At 43.2% G+C, this 20,156-nt stretch overlaps 1 protein-coding gene across 1 annotated transcript in view; it reads right to left on the minus strand.

Moving 5' to 3' along the window:
- Positions 1-7,929, minus strand: part of TNFAIP8 (TNF alpha induced protein 8) — a 125,657-nt gene extending 117,728 nt beyond the window's left edge. The window contains exon 1 of the mRNA XM_010339525.3: positions 7,810-7,929. Within this exon, the coding sequence (XP_010337827.1) occupies position 7,810 (1 nt within the window). The 5' untranslated portion in view covers positions 7,811-7,929. The remainder of the gene's footprint in view (positions 1-7,809) is intronic.
- Between the last annotated feature and the right edge of the window lie 12,227 nt (positions 7,930-20,156).

Below are 20,156 nucleotides of genomic sequence, written 5' to 3' on the forward strand. Positions count from 1 at the left end.
CCAGTATGGCAGTACGTGGAGACAGCCTTTAATAAAGAATTAATTGAGGTTAAATGAGGTCATAATCGTGGGACCCTAATCCAATATGACTGGTACCCTATGAAGAGGGAGAGACCCCAGGGATGTGCACAAACAAAAATGTTCTTGTGAGAATACCGCAGAAATGTGTCCATCTGAAAGGCAAGGAGGGAGGTCTCAGGGAAGCCAAACCTGTTGACATCTTGATCTTGAACTTCCAGTCTCCAGAACTGTGAGGATATACATTTCTGTTGTTTAAGCCACCAGTCTGTGGTATTTTGTTACGGCAGCCCTTGCAAACGAATACATTCATATAGTACACTATAATCACTAAAGGCAATCCTTAAAAAATAGAACTTACAGGCCAGGTGCAGTGGCTCACACCTGTAATCCTAGCACTTTAGGAGGCCAAGGCAGGCAGATCACTTGAGGTCAGGAATTCGATACCAGCCTGACCAACATGGTGAAATGCTGTCTCTACTCAAATACAGAAACTAGCCAGGCATGGTGGTGTGTGCCTGTAATCCCAGCTACTCAGGAGGCTGAGTAGGAGAACTGCTTGAGCCTGAGAGACAGAGGTTGCAGTGAGCCAAGTTCACACCAGGGCACTCCAGCCTGGGTGACAGAATGAGATTGCATCTCAAAAAAAAAAAAAAAAAACAGACAAAAAGAAAACGGAACTTACAAAAGACTGATTAAAGGGTAAAGTTCGGTGTAGATATGCTTATAGGGCTGGGGTGGTTACTCCTCTACCCCTGCCATCTGTCTCAAGTCACTGCCCAGCTTCCTCTATCCGCCTCATTTCCCTAGTGGTAGGCTGGAAGGCCCCAGTGTGCTGAACTCCAGGGCGGCAAACCTGGGGGATGGCTGACTACAGAGGAAGGAAGAGGCCAGACCTGAATTAGTCAATTTCATACCTGTTATTCTCTGATCAAATAGTTAAATCTAGAAGGGAAAAAAAAAGCTGTGGTTCTACTATAATTAGTGTCATCAGAAGCAGACCTCTATTATTAATAACTTCTATGGCCCCTATTAGAAAAATAAATTAAAAACTGACCAAAATTCAAAAATAGGGAAGTCTCAAGTACTGGCAAAACCCAAAATGCAAAAGAAGAGGGAGGAAGTTACAGAAGATGAATTTTTTTAAAATGGTCTGTTTTTCATTTTCTACCATTGCAAAACAAGAGGGACACTCTGAGAACAGAACAGATTCCTGGAGGTGCCAAGACCTCAGGACGGGGAACAGGCCTGGGGTAGGGGAAACGGTCCACTTGGCAACTCCAAGTCCTGAGTGTGACCTCGGCTCTTCCAAACATGTGCCGCTGCTGAAATAAGGATGCCCATCCCAGATAGGTAATCCATAAACCACCTGAGGTGTCCTTAAGTCAGCCAGCATACCGAATTTATGATGTCAGCATTGTCAATGACTCAAAGTCTAGATTTTCAACTAATGAACACTGGGCAGATTCTCCAATGTCTCTGCTTCATGGCCTTCAATTACTGGATCTATTTGTGGGACACCACTAATTGTTTTGGTTGTTATTTTTTGTTCCTGACCTGGTTGCTTGTCAATATTTTTCCACCCAGTGAAGATCTATTATAAAAACAACTTTGTTATTTCTTAAGATGGGTACACAGGTGTTCATTTTATAGGTATGTGTTCATTTTCATCTTCTTTAAACTTTAAAGCCACTCTGTACTTTTAAGAGATTTGCTCTTTCCATTTCAAAATGATAATTTTTTTTTTAAATCCCTACAGCTATCTGCTGGCTGAATAAGCTTCTTTCTAGAACAAGACAGAAAAATTAGTCGCATGAATCTCCGAGGCTAGGGGTTCTCAATTTGCATCAAGCTTCACTGGTGATTCTGACTTACGGTCAGGTTCAGAGCTATAGTCCCAGATGAACCCTAAAATACAGCACATTGGACAAGTTCAGAGTTTCATTTGGTGTATCATCTTTGTGGCTGCCCAGATAATGATGTTCTCAAACTACTCCACCTGAGTAGAGCTTCCCTGCCAGGGAGGAGATAAACACCACAGGTACACAGGGCAGGGAATCCTTGCTTCCTCAGGAGGCTCCCTATTTACACAAGTTCTCTTACCCTGGCAAGTAACAGCCCTGTTCCTTCAGGCACTATCAGTCGTTCCAGGCCATAAAAAGCAAAGGAGTAAAGTGGCTAAGTGCGTGCAAACAGAGGTAATCACCGGATGTTGGGAAGACCTGAGCTCATTCACCTCTTCCAGGTATACTTCATGAGTCACTAGCAGCCTAATTCTGCATCAAGGCAAAAGAAATTCCATCATTAAGTGAGGACAGCTCTGCCCTTCAAGCACAGTGAAACAGTATTTAACCAAGCACCTGCCATTTCCCAGAAAACAATTTCAGCCCTTTAAAGAGAGAAGGAAAAATAGTTTCCTGACCAAAGAATGATGGAATGAGGTACTGGACTTACTTCCCAAAGGTTTATGTGACCAAAGTTTGTTCTGTAATTTGCAATCTGTTGCCAACACTGTGCATGCATTTTTTTTTTTTTTCTCAGAGGACCATGGCATTTCTTTTTGTGTCCGCATGTGTGTGAGGGTCTGAACACAGTCAGATGAGAGTTCAGGACAGGAAAGGATGAGTGTAGTTAGGCCTACACAGGACACACCACAATCTCTGTCTCCCCTATTTTTGTAAAAACAAAACAAAACAAAAACCTCATTTTTTAAAACAAATGATAAATAAGAGTAATAAATAAGAGTTGGGAATGGGGAAGGCTCGAGCTAAATGAATTTGGTTTGAAGGAGTAAGAGCCAGGCTTAGAGAGGGTATTGGCTCAGTGGGCTGTTGCTTACTTTTTGGCTCCTTTAAAATATCCAAGAGTGCTGAGTACTGTGTTCGCAGAAGACCTCGCCCTAGTGCCTAATTCTGAAGATGCGGTCCTTGCCCTGGGCCTCCGGAACTCAAGCAACTTCCCCTGAAGACATGCCAGCCCGATTCCCTTTGCAACACCAAGGGCAGCTGTCCGTCTTAGATAATCTGGTTTCACTCACCACTTGTTTTAAACATGAGGGTTGTGAAAGGCCAACCCACTGCTCACAATTTAACTGTAATATGTTTTTTGAAAGCTTCCCTGACGCTGAGAAGCTTAATGGGTACCATGGCTCTTCTTCGTTCTCAGGCACATGAAACTCAAATGCCCTGCTCTGGCTCACTTGTCTTCGGCAGCAGCGGCAACATTTCCCTTATATAATCATGTGACCCTGTAGCTGGCACTCACTGAAGCTATGCTACATTCACCCCATTCTCTGGGCTCCTCTGGCGTCATTAAAGGAAAAAAGAATTCATGCTAAAATCACATATGACACAAGTTACTACTCTCCCTCTCTACTCCACAGTGGCCCAGTACTAACACTTACTGGAATGACACCTATTTGGCCAATCTAACCAAGTCCTTCACTTAATAGGTGCCTTCTGCACATTGACACAGGAGAGGAACATCTGGTTTAATCTGCACAACAATCCTGTAATATAAATACTATCCCCAGTTTTTAGTCTGGTGAAGACACAGGCTCAGAGAGTGAAGAAGATTGTCCAAAGCCACACAGCCAGCAGGGGCTGAGACACGAGCTGCTGATTCCAGCAAAGTCATGGGGACCAACTATTTCTTGACTAAAGTCATCTTTATTCCCAGTGTTTAAGGAAACTACAAGTGGAATTTTGAACTTAATTCCATTCTCTGTTATTAAAGAAACTAACGCAGAGGTGTTCACAAGTTAGCCTGGAATCTCATTCCTGTGACCACCTCCCCGCCACCCTTGTTTTTGGTTTTTAGTGGAAAAGATCAATAGACGTAGCCCCCCGTCACCTTGACAAAAACATCACCATGTTGGTTTTTAATCCCCCTTGTCCTACACGGAAAAGAGCAAGCCTAGGAAAACAACCTTTCTGGCACCCATCCTGCTTTGCAGCTGGTTCTGGACCTCAGCTACCTTGGTTCTGTACCGTGAACACCTGCTTCCAGAGAAACAACAACTGCTTTCTAAAAGGATGGGCTGGGTATTATTTCATTATTGCTGAGCCTGTGATATTTTCAAACAATTCTCAGGTAATTTACATCTGATGTAAAACAAAATCTTATGCAATCAGGTTTATTTCAGTAATACCACTGGTTATTTGAAACAGACGTTGGAAGAAATGTGCTTCTTTGAGTTTCTGATTGTTGAGAAAGACAAATATTTTGAATACGATTCTACTATCCTGACTAAGGAAGTACCTTTACTTTCCTTGGTGAAACACAAGAGAATTCCAAACCCATTTTTGCCACTGGCAACTTACCTTCGGGGACTCCTTCTTACCAGCAGATGACTTTGTACAAGGTACCTGCCTTCTCAGATCCCAGGCTTTCATGTAAACCTGAGAAGGATGTGCTGTACCAGACACATAGCAGGAGCTCAATAAGTGCCTGCTGTGTGAATGAATGGTGCTCACCTCTTCAAGCTGGACAAAGGAGGTGGACACCTCCAAAGCTGAGTAACAGCAACCATGTGGTATAAGGCCGTAGGCCAAGTGGTTTCCAAGATGTCTGTTGGTTCTGCCATTCTAGAATTATCTACCCTCCACTTGTAGTTCATTTCCTCCTCTTCAGGCCAAAATGTAGACTAAAAATGAACTGACCTCATTTACATTTTGCAACATGGTTCTCTGATTTTTTTTTTTTTTAACTTTCTACAAATCATTCGTTTTCAGCTACTGGGCAGCACAACTGAAGTATAAAAGCCTAGAAACAGCAGTTGGCTCAGACTCCAGGGCCACAATCATCAAAACCAGAGACGAGTATGGGGAGAAAATTCTTTGCTACAGGGAAACATAAAAGTTGGGTGTTACAAGGGTTTTTTCAGTGTTTGCTGAGTTCTTACTGTGTGTATTTGGTATTAAATGCAGGATGTGGGCAGTGTGAGGAGGGGTGAGGTGATAAAAGTTAATCTGGCACCACACAATTCCTTCCCTTAACTTCTGTATCAGAGCCAGAGATCCCTGAGAATGCAGGGGAAACTGTTCACTTTGTGATCCAGGTTGGCCCCTGCGCACATCACCACTGCCAAAGTCAATGCCCCTAGCATTGGGATTGTACTAATAGCCCCTATGCCCTTCCCCTCTTTGAGGAAGCAAGTGGCCCTCATTTATCATCACTGATTTTTCCCCTGCCTCCTGGAGGTTAGCCCATGTTCACCCCCTTCAACTGCTATCAGGCATAAATGGAGGGGGTGGGGAATGGACCATTCCACATGATATAGAACAAAGCTTGATTCTGAGTATGAATGAAATCCCCAGGAAGGGTGTTACTTCCACATTGGGCTATCTCCTCCAGGGATCAATTGGATCAATTAAACATAAGACTTCTGCAGTGTCTGGCACTGTGGTAGACTCAGCTTTAAGGATCATCTCCGTGAAGTTCTCCAAGCCATAAGTCACATAGAAATCCGCTCCTCCCCCAACTCAGCATTTCCTAATGAGTGCTGTTTGGATGCAATCATTCCTCTCCACACACCCTTTCCTCCATTTCAACAGAATGAGAATTGCAAAGAACCGGCCTCATAAAATACTCTGTTCCTGGCCCCGGCAGTATGTTCACTCCCAGGTTTCTGCTATTCTGTTTAGGATCCCAGGACAGCCTGTCCTCACGACAGCTCAACACCTAAACAAAGACTATGTCTAGCAATATAGTCTGAAATAGAAAATTAAGAGGCAACAGCATGAGATTTCTCAACTCACACAAACTTTTCTTGGTGACTTTAAACACACTGGAACAAAAGGCACAACAGAGTAAAAGTCTCCCTTAACAAAAATGTTTAAAAGCCCCATTTGTGCAGGATCACTAAGCTTTTGGTAGAACCTTCCTATATTCATTGATTTATTAATGATTCTTAACTCGTCACACAATCTAAATACAATGATTTATAAAGTCTACATATGTCAATCCAAAGAGTATAACACAACACATTCAATATCTAAGGAATTCATATTTTACAGAGGAGTAGGTATAGTCTACTTCCCTAAACTTTACTCAGATTACAAGTAAAAATTCAAAAGATGGGCAGTGACTGGAGGAGGCAATTAATGTGTATGGAGGGGAAAAGGCATCCAAAAAAATCTATGAAAAAGCAAATTGCGTTACTAGCTAGAATATTAACAATTATTTGTGGGCCCCTGTAGCCCCAACTACTCAGGAGGCTGAGGCAGGAGGATCACTTGAGACCACGAGTTCAAGACCAGTTTGGGCAACATAGCAAGACCTGTCTCTATACACAAACAACAGTAACTCGCTGACTTAAACTCCTCATGACAGCTCTAATTAGAAGGTGCCAATAAATGTGTCCAAGGGTTTAATTAAATATGATAATTATTTCTTTCCTTAAAGAGAGATGGAGTCACATGTTTACATTGCAAAGTATGTTTCCTTAGTTAAAACAGTGTGGAAACACTTTTGTGTAACACAGGATTCAAACCAGGATAAAAATACCTGCTGCGATAAGCAGCACTTAAAGTGACTTATCAACTCTGACCTTTCATGTGCCAATGCACAATGGCTTCTTAAAGGCTACCCTTTTTGGTTCTTTCCTTTGGCCACACAATGTTGTTATCCTTACCCTCAACGAATAATTTCTACTCAAAATGTGATTCCCCTATCAGCATCTCTTAAATGGATTATGAACGAAGTAGAATATTCTACCTTCATAGCAAGAAAGTAGCAAAAATAAACTGAAATGTAGAACTCAGAGACACTATTAAAATTAGATAGGACCCCAGCAACCAGCCAATCACTTTATAGATGAAGAAACCATTTTACAGAGAGACTCAAGTATAACACTGCTGTTATGATAACAAAGCTTTCAATTAATTGTTTAAGTGTAGAAATACATACTCCATTGAGAGAGTACTGACCTACGCCCCTTCAAAATGATTTATGTAGGGATGGAATGATCAGTCTTAAGCAATACAAGGATTTTTTTGTTTCAACACTGGGCACTTAACTACTGTTTGATTCCTTACATGATTCCTCTGGGGACACTGCTCCTTCTACATAAAGCGCCTGTGTTTTAGAATATCTGTTGGTTTAGAAATACAGCGTCACTGAAGCAATGAAAATATTCAAGGTGCCTAAGCCTGGTGGGTCAGTCTGGTCTTGAACATGCCTATCAGCCGCCTACAGTCCGAGGAGCCTGAGCGCTCATCAGGTGTGTGCAGCAGGTGCTGAGGGCTCCTCCAGTGCCACATGTGTAGTCAGGCGCACACACACACACACTTTCTTCTTCAAAGGAAGTCGCCATCGGGTGATCTCAAAGCAGGGCTCTGGTCTCTGCCCATTTTACAATGCAAGGTCGGATTACAATCTCAGGCCAGCAACTCAGTCTGCAATCTGGGGCATCCTGATAACCCGGGCAACGCTTTCGCCAGCATGTGTGGTTACAGGAGGACGTGACAAATAGCGAGGGAAGGAAAAAGGCGGGGGAAGGAAAAGGGCTCGAAGCGGGAGGTAAAGGTTAAGAGGTCGCCCTGAGTAGGTAAGGGTTCCTAACACAGGGTCTCGCATCCTCAGTGCAGCACTGGACCTGAGTAAAATTCCGAGGCGTTTCCGAAGCTGTGCGCTCCTGCACAACTCGTACGCACGCTCAAATACACACAGTCGTTCAAACGCACCCTCACACCCACTCACACTCGCTTCAGAAACTCTCTGAGCCGGAGGCGCGCGCCCGGGGCAGCCCGCAGCCCAGCGGCGGGAGAGGCGCGCCCAGGAGCCACTTACTCGGAGAAGTGGCGCGGCGGCGCCGGGACGCTGAGGCGCGAGCTGGGCGGTCTGGCGGCGCCGAGTTCCCTACTGGCCCGGTGGCTCGCGAGCGCTCGCGGACCTCAGCCAAGCGCGGGCTAGAGCGGGCGGGAGAAAAGGAGCCAGGGGCGAGGGGCGGAGCTTGCAGGAGGGGCCAGAGGTGTGGCGGGCAGCCCGGGGAGGAGCCGGGAAGTCGGGGACGGAGCCGGCAGGGGAGGAGGAGCCGAGCGGTTGGGACGGGGCGGGGCGCGGCGGGGTGGGAGGAGCCAGGGGACGGGACGGCAGGGGTCGGAAGTGGCCCGCGCTGGAGAAAGCCGAGAAGGGCGGAGCGGCGGCCTGGGAGCCAGACTTGGACCTCGAGGCCCAGACCGCTGGACGCTGGAGATCGGGATCCGCTTGGGAGATACGGAAAGAATATGCTATCCCTTGAGGCTCTCAGTTTCGTCCGTTGTAAAAATGAGACACCAACCTTGTAGTGTGTTGAGATGATTAAATGGGGTCATGCATTTGCACCGCGCCTTGCACTTAACAAGAACGCGCGAATGTGAGAGTCTGTTGCCGTCATTGTTGACTATTACGATGATGACTCGTGAAAGCCCCTAAATTCCGGGGCTCTTTGGCCGTTCACAGTCGGCTGGCCTTAAGTCTACCCGACGATAGCTGACGCGCTCCCGATTCCGGGTTTCCATTGGCGGAGAGTGCGGGGCTTCCTGCGCAGTGTCCGCCCTCTGCCGCCCCCCGCGGACTTCGCTGTGCCTGGCTTTGCCTGTGGAGCCGAAGCCTTGCTCTCAGGGGCCGCCAGAGACCGCCAGGATGGAGCAGAATCTGGATCTCCATTCTGCTGAGGAGCCCTGGCCCGGGGTAGCCATTTTCAAGGGCGAGGGACCTTTGTGGGAGTACGACGAATTCATCCACACCATAAACATCCGTTAAGCACCTACTACATCGCAGCGAGGTGCAGAGAGCTGGGAATATGAATAATACTGGCAAAACTTAATGTGTTCAGGTCACCGTTCTACTCACAACAATCTATGGTATAGATCCTGTCACTACCCCTGTTTTACACAGGGAAAGGGAGACATCGTGAAGTAGATAGCCTTCCCAAAGAAAGTTACAAATTTGGGGAATGGCCGAGTTTGGCTTGGAGAGAGGAAAGTAAATTCTTGATAGGTGAAACAGACAAAAATCACAACACATTTGGGTGTAATGCAAAACATAGAAACATACACAACGTACGGAGGTTTTTACAAGAGGACGTTGTCCTGCGATTACAACTATGGGGAAAGGCGTCAGAGAGATCTTCTTGGAGTAGGTGATGTCTGAGCTGAGTTTGGAAGAAAGAATGGGAGCTTCAAAAGCAGCTATAAGTGAGGAAGAATCACAGTAAACTTTTTCAAGCCTGAAGAAGGACGGAGGAGACGTGGAATCATAGTCAGAATGAAGCTAAAACAAAACAGGACCGAACTCAATGGCTGTTTTCCTATAGACGCTAAACATTAATTTGACCTTTGATTGGTAGGAAGCCAAAAGGGTTTTAAGCGCAGAAGATAGGTCAGGTATGTTTCCAGAAAGTTTAATTTGGAAACATAAAAGATCCCAGAACCAAGAAGCTTGCTTTAAAAATATTGAAATACGTCAGGGTGAGATACTTTGGTAGGCAGAATTACTAGAGTTACAGAAAGAGGTCTTCTTAATCCCTGGAAGCTGTGAATATGTTATCTTACATGGCAAAAGAAATTGTGCAGGTATTACCTTCTCATTCGGTCATGAAAAAAGAAAGAAAGAAAGAAATTTTGCAGATGTAATTAAGGTTGATGCCATTGCCCGGCGCGGTGGCTGTAATACCAGCACTTTGGGAGGCTGAGGTGGGTGGATCCCGAGGTCAGGAGTTCAAGACCAAAAAATGGTGAAATCCCGTCTCTACTAAAAATACAAAAAATTAGCAGGGTGTGGTGTCAGGTACCTGTAGTCCCAGCTACTCAGGAGGCTAAGGCAGAGAATTGCTTGAACCTGGGAGGTGGAGGTTGCAGTGAGCCGAGATCATGGCACTGCACTCCAGCCTGGCCAACAGAGTGAGACTCGTCCCCCGCCCGCCCCCCCAAAAAAAAGGTTGATGCCGTTGAGGAGATAGGAGATTATCCTGGATTAATTCAGTGAGGCAAATCTAATCACATGAATCCCTGAAAATGGAAGAAGAGTGAGTCAAAGAGATTCAAAGTGTGAGAAGAACTCAATCTGAACCATGAACCAAGGACTGTGGATAGCCTACAGGCGCCGGGAAAGGACCTTAGCTGACAGTCAACAAAAAAATTGACTTTCTGTATCTGGTCTAAATTTGCATTTCTTCCACAGTCTTACAAGAGCAGAAACTAAATTCTGCCAATAACCCAAATAAGCAAGGAAATGGATCCTCTCTTAGAGTCTTCCGAAAGTAATTGAGCTCTACTGACGCCTTTTATCCTGGTGACACTGATACTGATTTATGGCCTACGGAATTGTAAAGTAACACCTTTGTGTTATATTAAACCCCTAAATTTGTGATCATTTGCTACGGCAATAGTAGAAAACTAATACAGATGCTGAGGGCCTAAACTATGTAGATGGAAAGGAGAATATGCATTCAAGACTTACAAAAGCCTGGAGATTGAGGGGATGGGGGACGTGAAGGAAGGTGAGTCATGCAGGTGGATTTAAAGGGCTTCGGGATTGGCAGGGTCAATCGGTGGTTGTGTCATTCAGTGGAAAGAACAAAGATAGGTATTTCCTTCTACTTCTTCTTTTTTTTTTTTTTGGAGACGAAGTCTCATTCTGTCACCCAGGCTGGAGTAGTACAACCTCTGCCTCCTGGGTTCAAGCGACTCTCCTGCCTCAGTCTCCCGAGTAGCTGCCTGGCTAATTTTTTGTATTTTTAGTAGAGACAGGGTTTCACCATGTTAGCCAGGAATGTCTTGATCTCCTGACCTCATGATCTGCCCGCCTCAGCCTCCCAAAGTGCTGGGATTACAGACATGAGCCACCTCGCCCGGCCAAAGATACATACTTTCTAAATACCTCTGGAGTCTGCAGTAATGTAACTACACTAGGATTAAAAGGGTTTGTACACTCCCAACCTCTCCCATCCCCAAATAATCAGAAACTATCTCTGAATGCCCACGGCTAGTGATATTTGTAACCACCATTTGGGAGTTCTAATATTGGAACTGCCCTGTGTAAGCTGGATAACTCTGGACAAAGCACAAAACCTTAATGAGGCTTAGCTTCTGTGTGAGACAGAAGGAGAAGCTCCATCTCCATGATCGCTGAGAGATTCACCTAGGATGTCATGGTGTTTGAAACCTCAACCCTAGTAACTTTCCCCATTGCTTGATTTCAGTCTCCCTTGTCCCCAGCTGTACCCTGTAGGAGCACCCTCAGAGCCACATCTACCTTTATGATCTTTATCTCTGACTTTCTACACCCCAGCTACAACCTCCCACCTTTGATCCCCACACTCTTCTTTTATCTGATCTAGATTTGCATTTCTTCCCTCAGCCCCTTTTCCAGTCCAGCCTAACTCTGAGAGTCAACACATCAGTGGCTCCCTTGCTGGTCCTCTCTATTGTTTTGTCCCATTGCCCTTTCCCTGTATTCACCTGGCAAATCTTTCTAGCCAGCTACATTTTTCATATGGACTACTTAGCAACCAAAAAAGTGTAAAACTTGGTACCACTACAGATTTATGACCTCTAATCTCCGCTAAGCCATTCTGTAGCCTGCATATCCTCCTGCATCATGGATGAGAAGAAGGGGTTTAATCTTTACCATGTCCTCAAGACATATTTCCCACTCTCTTGCTATATGATTTTGCTTCCTAGTTCATAGGAAATTTAGAGATCATCAACAGAGAATTTTCTTGACATCATGCCCCAGCCACCCAAAATGCTTTCTGTATCCAGACTCATCTTGATGTCCTTTCTTCTTGTCTCAGTGGGTCAAAGCAAACTCATTCACCCATTCTCTGGGTCCTCCACGATCACTTTCTTCTATCTATAGAGGTCATATTCCATTAACTATTCATTCCCTTTTATCCTCAACCTTTCATTTCTATGCTTCCCATGCAAAACATAAAAATGCTGAAATTTTAAAAATAATACAAAATTTAAAATTCTACATGGAGGTCTCACTCTCTCTTGGTATGACCTACTTGCTAGGGCTATCTAAACTTGAGAGACCAGAGAATAGTAGAAACAATGCTGAGTGACCACTGTCTCAGTGTTTACTTTTGGGGAGGAATGGAGAGTGGAGTACTCCTGAAATCTTAGGCAACTTGCTCATTGTCATTACTACCTATCAATGGGCTCACCACTCAATTGTGTTTAGAAAACATTTCTATGGTACTGGCTCTGAGGTAAAAAAAAAAAAAAGCTTCATTGCAAGTTGACTGGCAAGGTGACAAGACACAATGCTCAAATCTGTCTCCCAGGCTGAGGTCTGAGGACAGGGCTTATAGGCAGATGATAACTGTGAGAGGGAGAGAGAGAGAGAACAATGCAAGGAGGCATGATCTGATTGGGTCATGCAAAGAGGTGATGCTGGGTCCCTGGCTCTTAAGTCCATACTGCAGCAAAACAGAGAACCCCTCCCTTCTTAATTCCATCCCTGTTCCTCAATCTGAATACTTAGATTTCACTGTGGTTGGCTCCAGGGTCATGAATTGGGAACACTTGGTTCATCTGGGCATGATCAGGTTACGTGAGTTGCAACTCTGGGGCCCTTTGCACTGAAAAATGAACTCATCATTTTGTTACTGATGAAACTGAATAGGGTTTTGTTTTCTCCACCTTATTTCATAGTGTGATGATGTTTAGAAATTAGCAAGATAACTAACTTTGCTGTCTTACTTGGGCCAATAGATACCATTTTAATGTTTTCATTTCCTTTTTTTTTTTTTTTCAGATGGAGTTTAGCTCTGTTGCCAGGCTCTAGTGCAATGGCTCGATCTCAGTTCACTGCATCTTCCACCTCTTGGGTTCAAGCGATTCTCCTGCCTCAACCTCCCAAGTAGTTGGGACTGTAGGCACGCACCACCACATGTTTTTAGTAGAGATGGGGTTTCACCATGTTGGCCAGGAATGTCTTGATCTCTTGACCTCGTGATCAGCCTGCCTCGGCCTCCCAAAGTGCTGAGATTGCAGGCATGAGCCACCGTACCAGGCCACGGTCATTTCCTTTTCAAGCTAGGTCTTAAATGTTTCCAATTTGGGGCCAATAAAACACATTGGAATCTAGAAGCTCCTAATAACTAGTCCATTACTCAATGGCCAAATACATTCTAAAATAGCTGTGGCTACATCTAAATTGATGAATTCTCTCAGACCCAAAAACCCCCAAACTCCATAAGTCACATCAAGTAGAGATAGCTGTTACTGTAACTGCATGCCAGAAATACCTCTGTGCATGCCTTCTATTTTTGATTCTGCCCAGCTGAAGGTAAGGTAACTAACTCTAGAGAAATTTGTGAAGTCTTAAAAAATCTTCTGTCCCAGTTTTCTTGTGTACTCTTCTCTTTTGCTCCAAGCCCTTGCTCTGCTTACTCAATGAAAGCATCTTCTTTTTGAGTGTAAGGAAATAATTGTGGCACTATGATACATACACTAAAAATTTATGCACAGATACTGTAGGAGGAGAGACGAAGTAACGGAAAATGGGGAAGATTTCACAAAAGAGGTTCCATCCGTTGACTCAAAAGGATGAACTGGAGTTTGCCAAGCAGAGAGAAGGATACTACAGCCAAAAGGAAGAGTAGAGGGAAAGATACGTTTAATATTTTCCAGCAAGCTGCAAGGTACTGAAGCAAAGATTTGCAACCTAAATACAGCCCATAGAAATGTTTACGTAGCCTTTGTGCTTTAACCATACCTTTGTGGGAATGTGCCAATGAACATGCCTGATTCAAAGCATGGCTGTAACTTCACCATTCTTCCAAATTATTCTGTAATTGTCCACTATTTCAACTCTATCTTTCAAGTCCTAGTTATTTTTGGAGGATTATCACAAAATCTTATCTTGTTCTCAGAGTAACCAGATGAGTGAAATAGTACAGTTTTTTTTTTTCCTCTTAAATAATAGAAACTCTGGGATAGAATAAGACCAAGGTTTTAAGATAGTAATCTTTTCCCATTGTTTTAATGGACCTCCATCGCCACTCATGGCTATTACCTAACATTAGCAGCTGTACCTTCAGTTTAGGGTATTTTTCACTGTTTATGCAGAATTATTTACCTCTTGTGATAATGTAGGCATGAAAACACATCTCTTCCTAAGAAAACTATAGGCTGTTTCAAAATGCAACATTTTCTACAACTGTCCCCAACTGGGTGAGCCACACTCCCCATGATACCAAGTTCTTTGTGTGTCTCATTGACCACCTCTTAAGACATTCTTAGAAATTATAGTGTTGTCTCTAGCCAGAATCCTTATTTTTCTGTACTTGTACCACTGGTTTCTCTGCATGGGTTCTCCCCTACATGAACTATTTTCTACTTTTGGACCACCTCAAATCTCATGTGAATCTATCTCAAATACCACAGTGACCCGTTTTGTTTTGTCTTGTTCTTGAAAACACAATTCTACTTTTCCAACTCCTTTTAAGACATTTTAAAATAAATAAATACAGCTTAAATTCCTGGCTGTATTGATAGAATTCTCTTGTGTAGCTCTACTTACAAAATGCTGGTCCAAGTTGGGAATGCTGTACTTGATTTTTTTTTTTTTATTGTTTCTCTTCTCCTGATTGTAGATGTACTTCATTTTAAGCAAGACAGGTTCTCATCTTAGTCTTACATTGCTCCAAGAACAGCACCCTCACCTAGCAGATTTTGACTTCCATGTTGTTCTCCTTTAATAGCCTAACTTCTTTCATTGTAAGTATCAATCTTCAGGGTAGAGTTGATACACTACTTACTATTGAGGGAATGTAGTCCCTCCCCAGGTCCACAAGGGGGTGTAGTTTCAAAGACAAGAACTTCCCAGTGACATGCCCCACCTGCCTTCTTCCATGTTTCCATCTGGGAGCTTAAAGGTCTTTGTTTAACTTTCATGAGGGAGGAAGAAATAAAAGGCCAATCACTCCAGCCGAAGTTTAAAGGAACTCCTTTCACAGGACAGAAAGTTTGAATGGGGCAGGAATTACTCCGAGGTTAAAAGTCCCCTTCCCCCACATCTGGGTGTACTCCATTTCTGGGTCCCCCTCCATGACCTCGTGGGAGCTACTCTCTATTTCTTTCTCCTTTTTCTCTCTCTGCCTAAATAAATCACTTTCTGCAAAACTCTTTGGGGTCCAATATTTACTTAAACGAGCCACCTCACCCAGAGGGGTCCTCCCTCCCATTCTTAGGGGAGTGAGGGACCAAGGGCCTGGAAGAACACATCCTATCTGGGAGCTGAGCGTCCCGGAGTCCTCACTCTTCATAGCAATGGCCTCGAGGACTTTAAAAATTTATTCAACATTCTTGTGGATTAAAAATGATCGCAGAGTAAAGATACAGCCAAGATTTTAGTTGTTAGTTCCTTTGTTAAGATCTCAGAAGACTTTATGGGTGTGCCATGTAGACGTTTTCTGTGAAAAGCCAAGATTTCTAAGAATCTGAAGGTGACACACCACAGCAATCTCACAGGTGGCCCAAGGTGGAGAATTGCATGTCTCAGAAGAAGAAAAACATGAGTGTGGCTTTTGTCTAGCAGAGTGGTTTATAATTCAAAATATAAGAAATCCACAAAGTTTTTAAAAGAATTTTACTAGACGGAACTGTAAAAGATGGGAACTGTATAAAATTTAAAGAAGCCTTTGAACCTTGAAACTATGGCCAGAAGTCAGGCTGAGAAGACTAATCAGTTGAAAATGTGGTCCACTTTTATGGAAAAGGAGGAATGACTGGGAATGGGTGTGGGGTGATGGGAAGCTAGAGGGAAGAGCCAAGATCTGTGGAGAGTAACTCCCAGGGAAAAGGGTTATTCAAGGAACTGGCAACACGTGCCTATCTAAATTTTAGAATCTCTATGGACTAGGGACTGCTATGTAATTCTCATGTTTCCCCTTTTTTGAATGGGAGCGAGCTATTCTATCTTTGTTTCACCACTGTATGCTTGGTGTGTAGGAGGCACACAATTTGTCTCTTTAGTTCACAGGTCTTCAGAATGAGAGGTATCATACTTTTAAACCTCATTTAAGAAGCCTAATAGAGGCTGGGCACAGCCTGTAATCTCAGCACTTTGGGAGGCCGAGGCGGGTGAATTACTTGAGGTCAGGAGTTTGACACCAGCCTGTCCAAAGTGGTGAAACCCCATCTCTACTAAAATACAAAAATTAACCAGGCATGGTGGCAGGCACCTGTAATTCCAGCTACTCAGGAGGCTGAGGTAGGTAGGAGAATCGCTTGAATCTGGGAGGTGGAGGTTGCAGTGAGCCAAAACTGCGATACTGCACTCCAACCTGAGCAATGAGACTCTATCTTGAAAAAAAAAAAGCCTAATAGATACTTGGACCTGATTTAAATAATGGGGATCCTGAGGCTTCACATAGTAGGATGAAACTACTAGAGTTTTATATGGAGGGAGTTTCTTTTATATGTGAGAGAAACGTAAATAATTTATGGACAGAGGGCGGACAGTGTTACATTTTGAGTGGACACTAGTTCTTTGACACTTTTCCCCATCAGAGCTGGAGGGTATGGCCCCCTCTCTTAAATCTGGATCGGCTCTGTGAATTTTTTACCAACAAAATATGACAGAAATAACATTGTGCAAGTTTTTAGGTTCAACCTTAAGAGACTGTTACCTTCAACTATCTCTTGCGACATTTATTCTCGGAGCCCTAAGCCATCATGCAAGCAGTCTGGACCCCGTTGAAGAGACAATATGGAAAGGCCCTGAAACTACATAGAGAAAGAGAGCCCGCCTGAGCCCAGACTTCTGGTCATGCCCTCTACAGTGTGTTAGTAAACCCATCTTTGGCACTCCAGACTAACTATGCTGCCAACTGAATATTACTGGGCAACCCCACTTGATGCCACATGAAGTAGCAGAATTACCCAGCTGAGTCTCTGAATTCCTGACTCAGCCATGAAACATTACATTATCAAATGATTGCTATTTTGCAACGCTAAATTAGAGAGTAATTGGTTACCCAGCATACAAAGTTTAACATTTAATTAACATTACATTTGATGATCAAATTGTTGTGAATCTGACCATTGGAGGTGCTTTTGGTTTGTTCTGGTGCAACTGAAAAACTACATGATCACTATGACAGACCAGGTGGCTTAAATAACAGAAATTTATTTTCTCACAGTCCTGAAAGGCTGGAAGGCCAAGATCAAGGTAGGACATCTGGTTTCTCTATAGGCCTGTCTTCTCAGCTTGCAGATGACCACCCTCTTGCTGTATCCTCACATGGTCTTTGGTCTTTGGTTTGTACATGCACATATCACATCTCTCTCTCTCTCTCTCTCTCTCTCTCTCTCTCTCTCTCTCTCTCTCTCTCTCTCCTCTCTGTTCTTATAGGGACATCAGTTATATTGAATTAGGGCCTTACTTTTATGATCTCATTTAACCTTAATTACCTCTTTAAAGGCCTATCTCCAAATACAGTCACAGTGGGGCTTAGGTATTCAATATATGAATTTTGTTGGGGACACAATTCAAGCCATAACATAACACAATTCAAGCCATAACACAATTCAATCATCTTTGTAAAAGATATTAAAAATAACACCCTGCATATTATGATTGTCATACTGTTTACTTCTACAAATGCATATAACTGTAAAAATAGTTATTTTTTGCTTTAAACAATTATATATACATATATATATAATTTTTTTTTTAGACAGAGTCTCACTCTGTCACCCAGGCTGGTCTGCAGTGGCGCAATCTCAGCTCACTGCAACCTCTGCCTCCTGGGTTCCAGTGATTCTCCTGTCTCAGCCTCCCAAGTAGCTGGAAATACAGGCACATACCACCATGCCCAGCTAATTTTTGATAGAGATGGGTTTTCACCATGTTGGTCAGGCTGGTCTCGAACTTCTGACTTAGGGTGCTCTGCCTGCCCTGGCCTCCCAAAGTGCTGGGATTACAGGTGTGAGCCACTGTGCCCAGCATCCTTTGAAAAAATTAAAATAGAATAAAAGCTTTTAACATATATATTCACTTCTTTAGTATATTTGGGACTTTTAATTTTTTTTTTTTTTTTTTTTTTTTTTTTTTTTTTTTTTTTTTGAGACTCATGAGTCTCACTCTGTTGCCCAGATGGAGTGCAGTGGCCAATCTCCGCTCACTGCAACCTCCGCCTCCCAGGTTCAAGCAATTCTGCCTCAGCCTCCTGAGTAGCTAGTGGGACTCTTAATTTTTAATGTAGGTTGAAGTTTCCATCAGGTATTCCTTTTGGCCTTTAGACTGACGAAATTCCTTTTATAATTTTCTTTTAAAAAATATTTTTGACTTCTTAAAAAAGGAATTCTTGGCCAGGCGCGGTGGCTCATGCCTGTAATCCCAGCACTTTGGGAGGCCGAGGTGGGGAGATCACAAGGTCAGGAATTTGAAACCAGCCTGGCCCATATGGTAAAAACCCATCTCTACTAAAAATACAAAAATTAACCAGGTGTTGTGGCATGTGCCTGTAGTCTCAGCTACCCAGGAGACTGAGGCAGAAGAAAAGCTTGAACCCAGGAGGCAGAGGTTGCAGTGAGCAGAGATCACGTTGCTGTACTCCAGCCTAGGTGACAGAGCAATACTGTGTCTCTAAAAAAAAAAAAGGAACTTTTTTTTTTTTAACATTTCCTTTTTAACTTTTATTTTATGTTCAGGGGTACCTGTGTAGGTTTGTTATATAGGCAAACTTGTGTCACAGGGGTTTGTTGTACAGATTATTTCATCACCCAGATACTAAGCCCAGGACCCAATAGTTATTTTTTCTGCTCCTCTCCTTTGTTCCACCCTCCATCCTCAAGTGTTCATTGTTCTCCTCTTTGTGACCATCTTTCTCATCATTTAGTTACCACTTATAGGTGAGAACATCAGTATTGGGTTTTCTCTTCCTGCATTAGTTTGCTAAGGATAATAGCCTTCTCCTCCATTGATGTTCCCACAAAAGACACGATCTCATTCTCTCTCTTATTTTTTTTTTTTTTTTTTTTTTTGAGAAGTCTCACTCTGGGGTGATCTCAGCTCACTGCAACTTCTGCCTCCCAGGTTCAAGCAATTCTCCTGCCTCAACCTCCTGACTAGCTGGAGCTACAGGCACACACCACCACGCCTGGCTATTTTTTTTTTTTTTTTTTTGTATTTTTTGTAGAGATAGGTTTTTACCGTGTTAGCCAGGATGATCTCCTTCTCCTGACCTCGTGATCTGCCTGCCTCGGTCTTCCAAAGTGCTGGGATTACAGGCGTGAGCCACCGCACCCGGCCAAGCTCATTCTTTCTTATGACTGCATGATATTCTATGGTGTATGTATACCACATTTTCTTTATCCAGTCTGTCATTGATGGGCATTTAGGTTGGTTCCATGTCTTTATTATTGTGAATAATGCAGTTGTGTGAATAATTCACATTCTATAAATATGTGTGCATGTGTCTTTATGGTAGAATGATTTATATATCTTTGGGTATATACCTGTAATAGGATTGCTTGGTCAAATGGTGGCTCTGTTTTCAGCTCTTTGAGGAATCACCAGACTGCTTTCTTTCTACAATGGTTGAACTAATTTACACTTCTACCAACAGTGTATAAGTGTTTCTTTTCTCTGCAACAATGCCAGCATGTTTTTTGACTTTTTAATAAAGTAAAAAATACAATGGTATCTCATTGTGGTTTTGATTTGCATTTCTCAAATGATCAGTGATATTGAGCTTTTCTCATATGCTGTTGGCTTCACGTTTGTCTTCTTTTGTACTTTTTAATGGGTTGTCTTTCTTTTGTAAATCTGTTGAAGTTCCTTATAGATGCCGGATATTAGACCTTTGTGAGATGCATAGTTTGCAAATATTTTCTCCCATTCTATAGGTTGTCTGTGTGCTCTCTTGATAGTTTCTTTTGCTCTGCAAAAGCTCTTAAGTTTAATTAGATCCCTGTTGTTAATATTTGCTTTTGTCGCAATTGCTTTTGGTGTCCTTGTCATAAAATCTTTGCCTATTCTTATATCCAGGATGGTATTGCCTAGGTTACCTTCCGGGTTTTTACAGTTTTGGTTTTTACATGTAAGTCTTCCATCTTGAGTTAATTTTTGTATATAGTATAAGAAAGGGGTCCAGCTTCAATCTTCTGCATATGGCCAGCCAGTTATCCCAGCAT

Source organism: Saimiri boliviensis, chromosome 1 (assembly GCF_048565385.1).
Source record: "Saimiri boliviensis isolate mSaiBol1 chromosome 1, mSaiBol1.pri, whole genome shotgun sequence".
Taxonomy (NCBI): Eukaryota; Metazoa; Chordata; class Mammalia; order Primates; family Cebidae; genus Saimiri; species Saimiri boliviensis.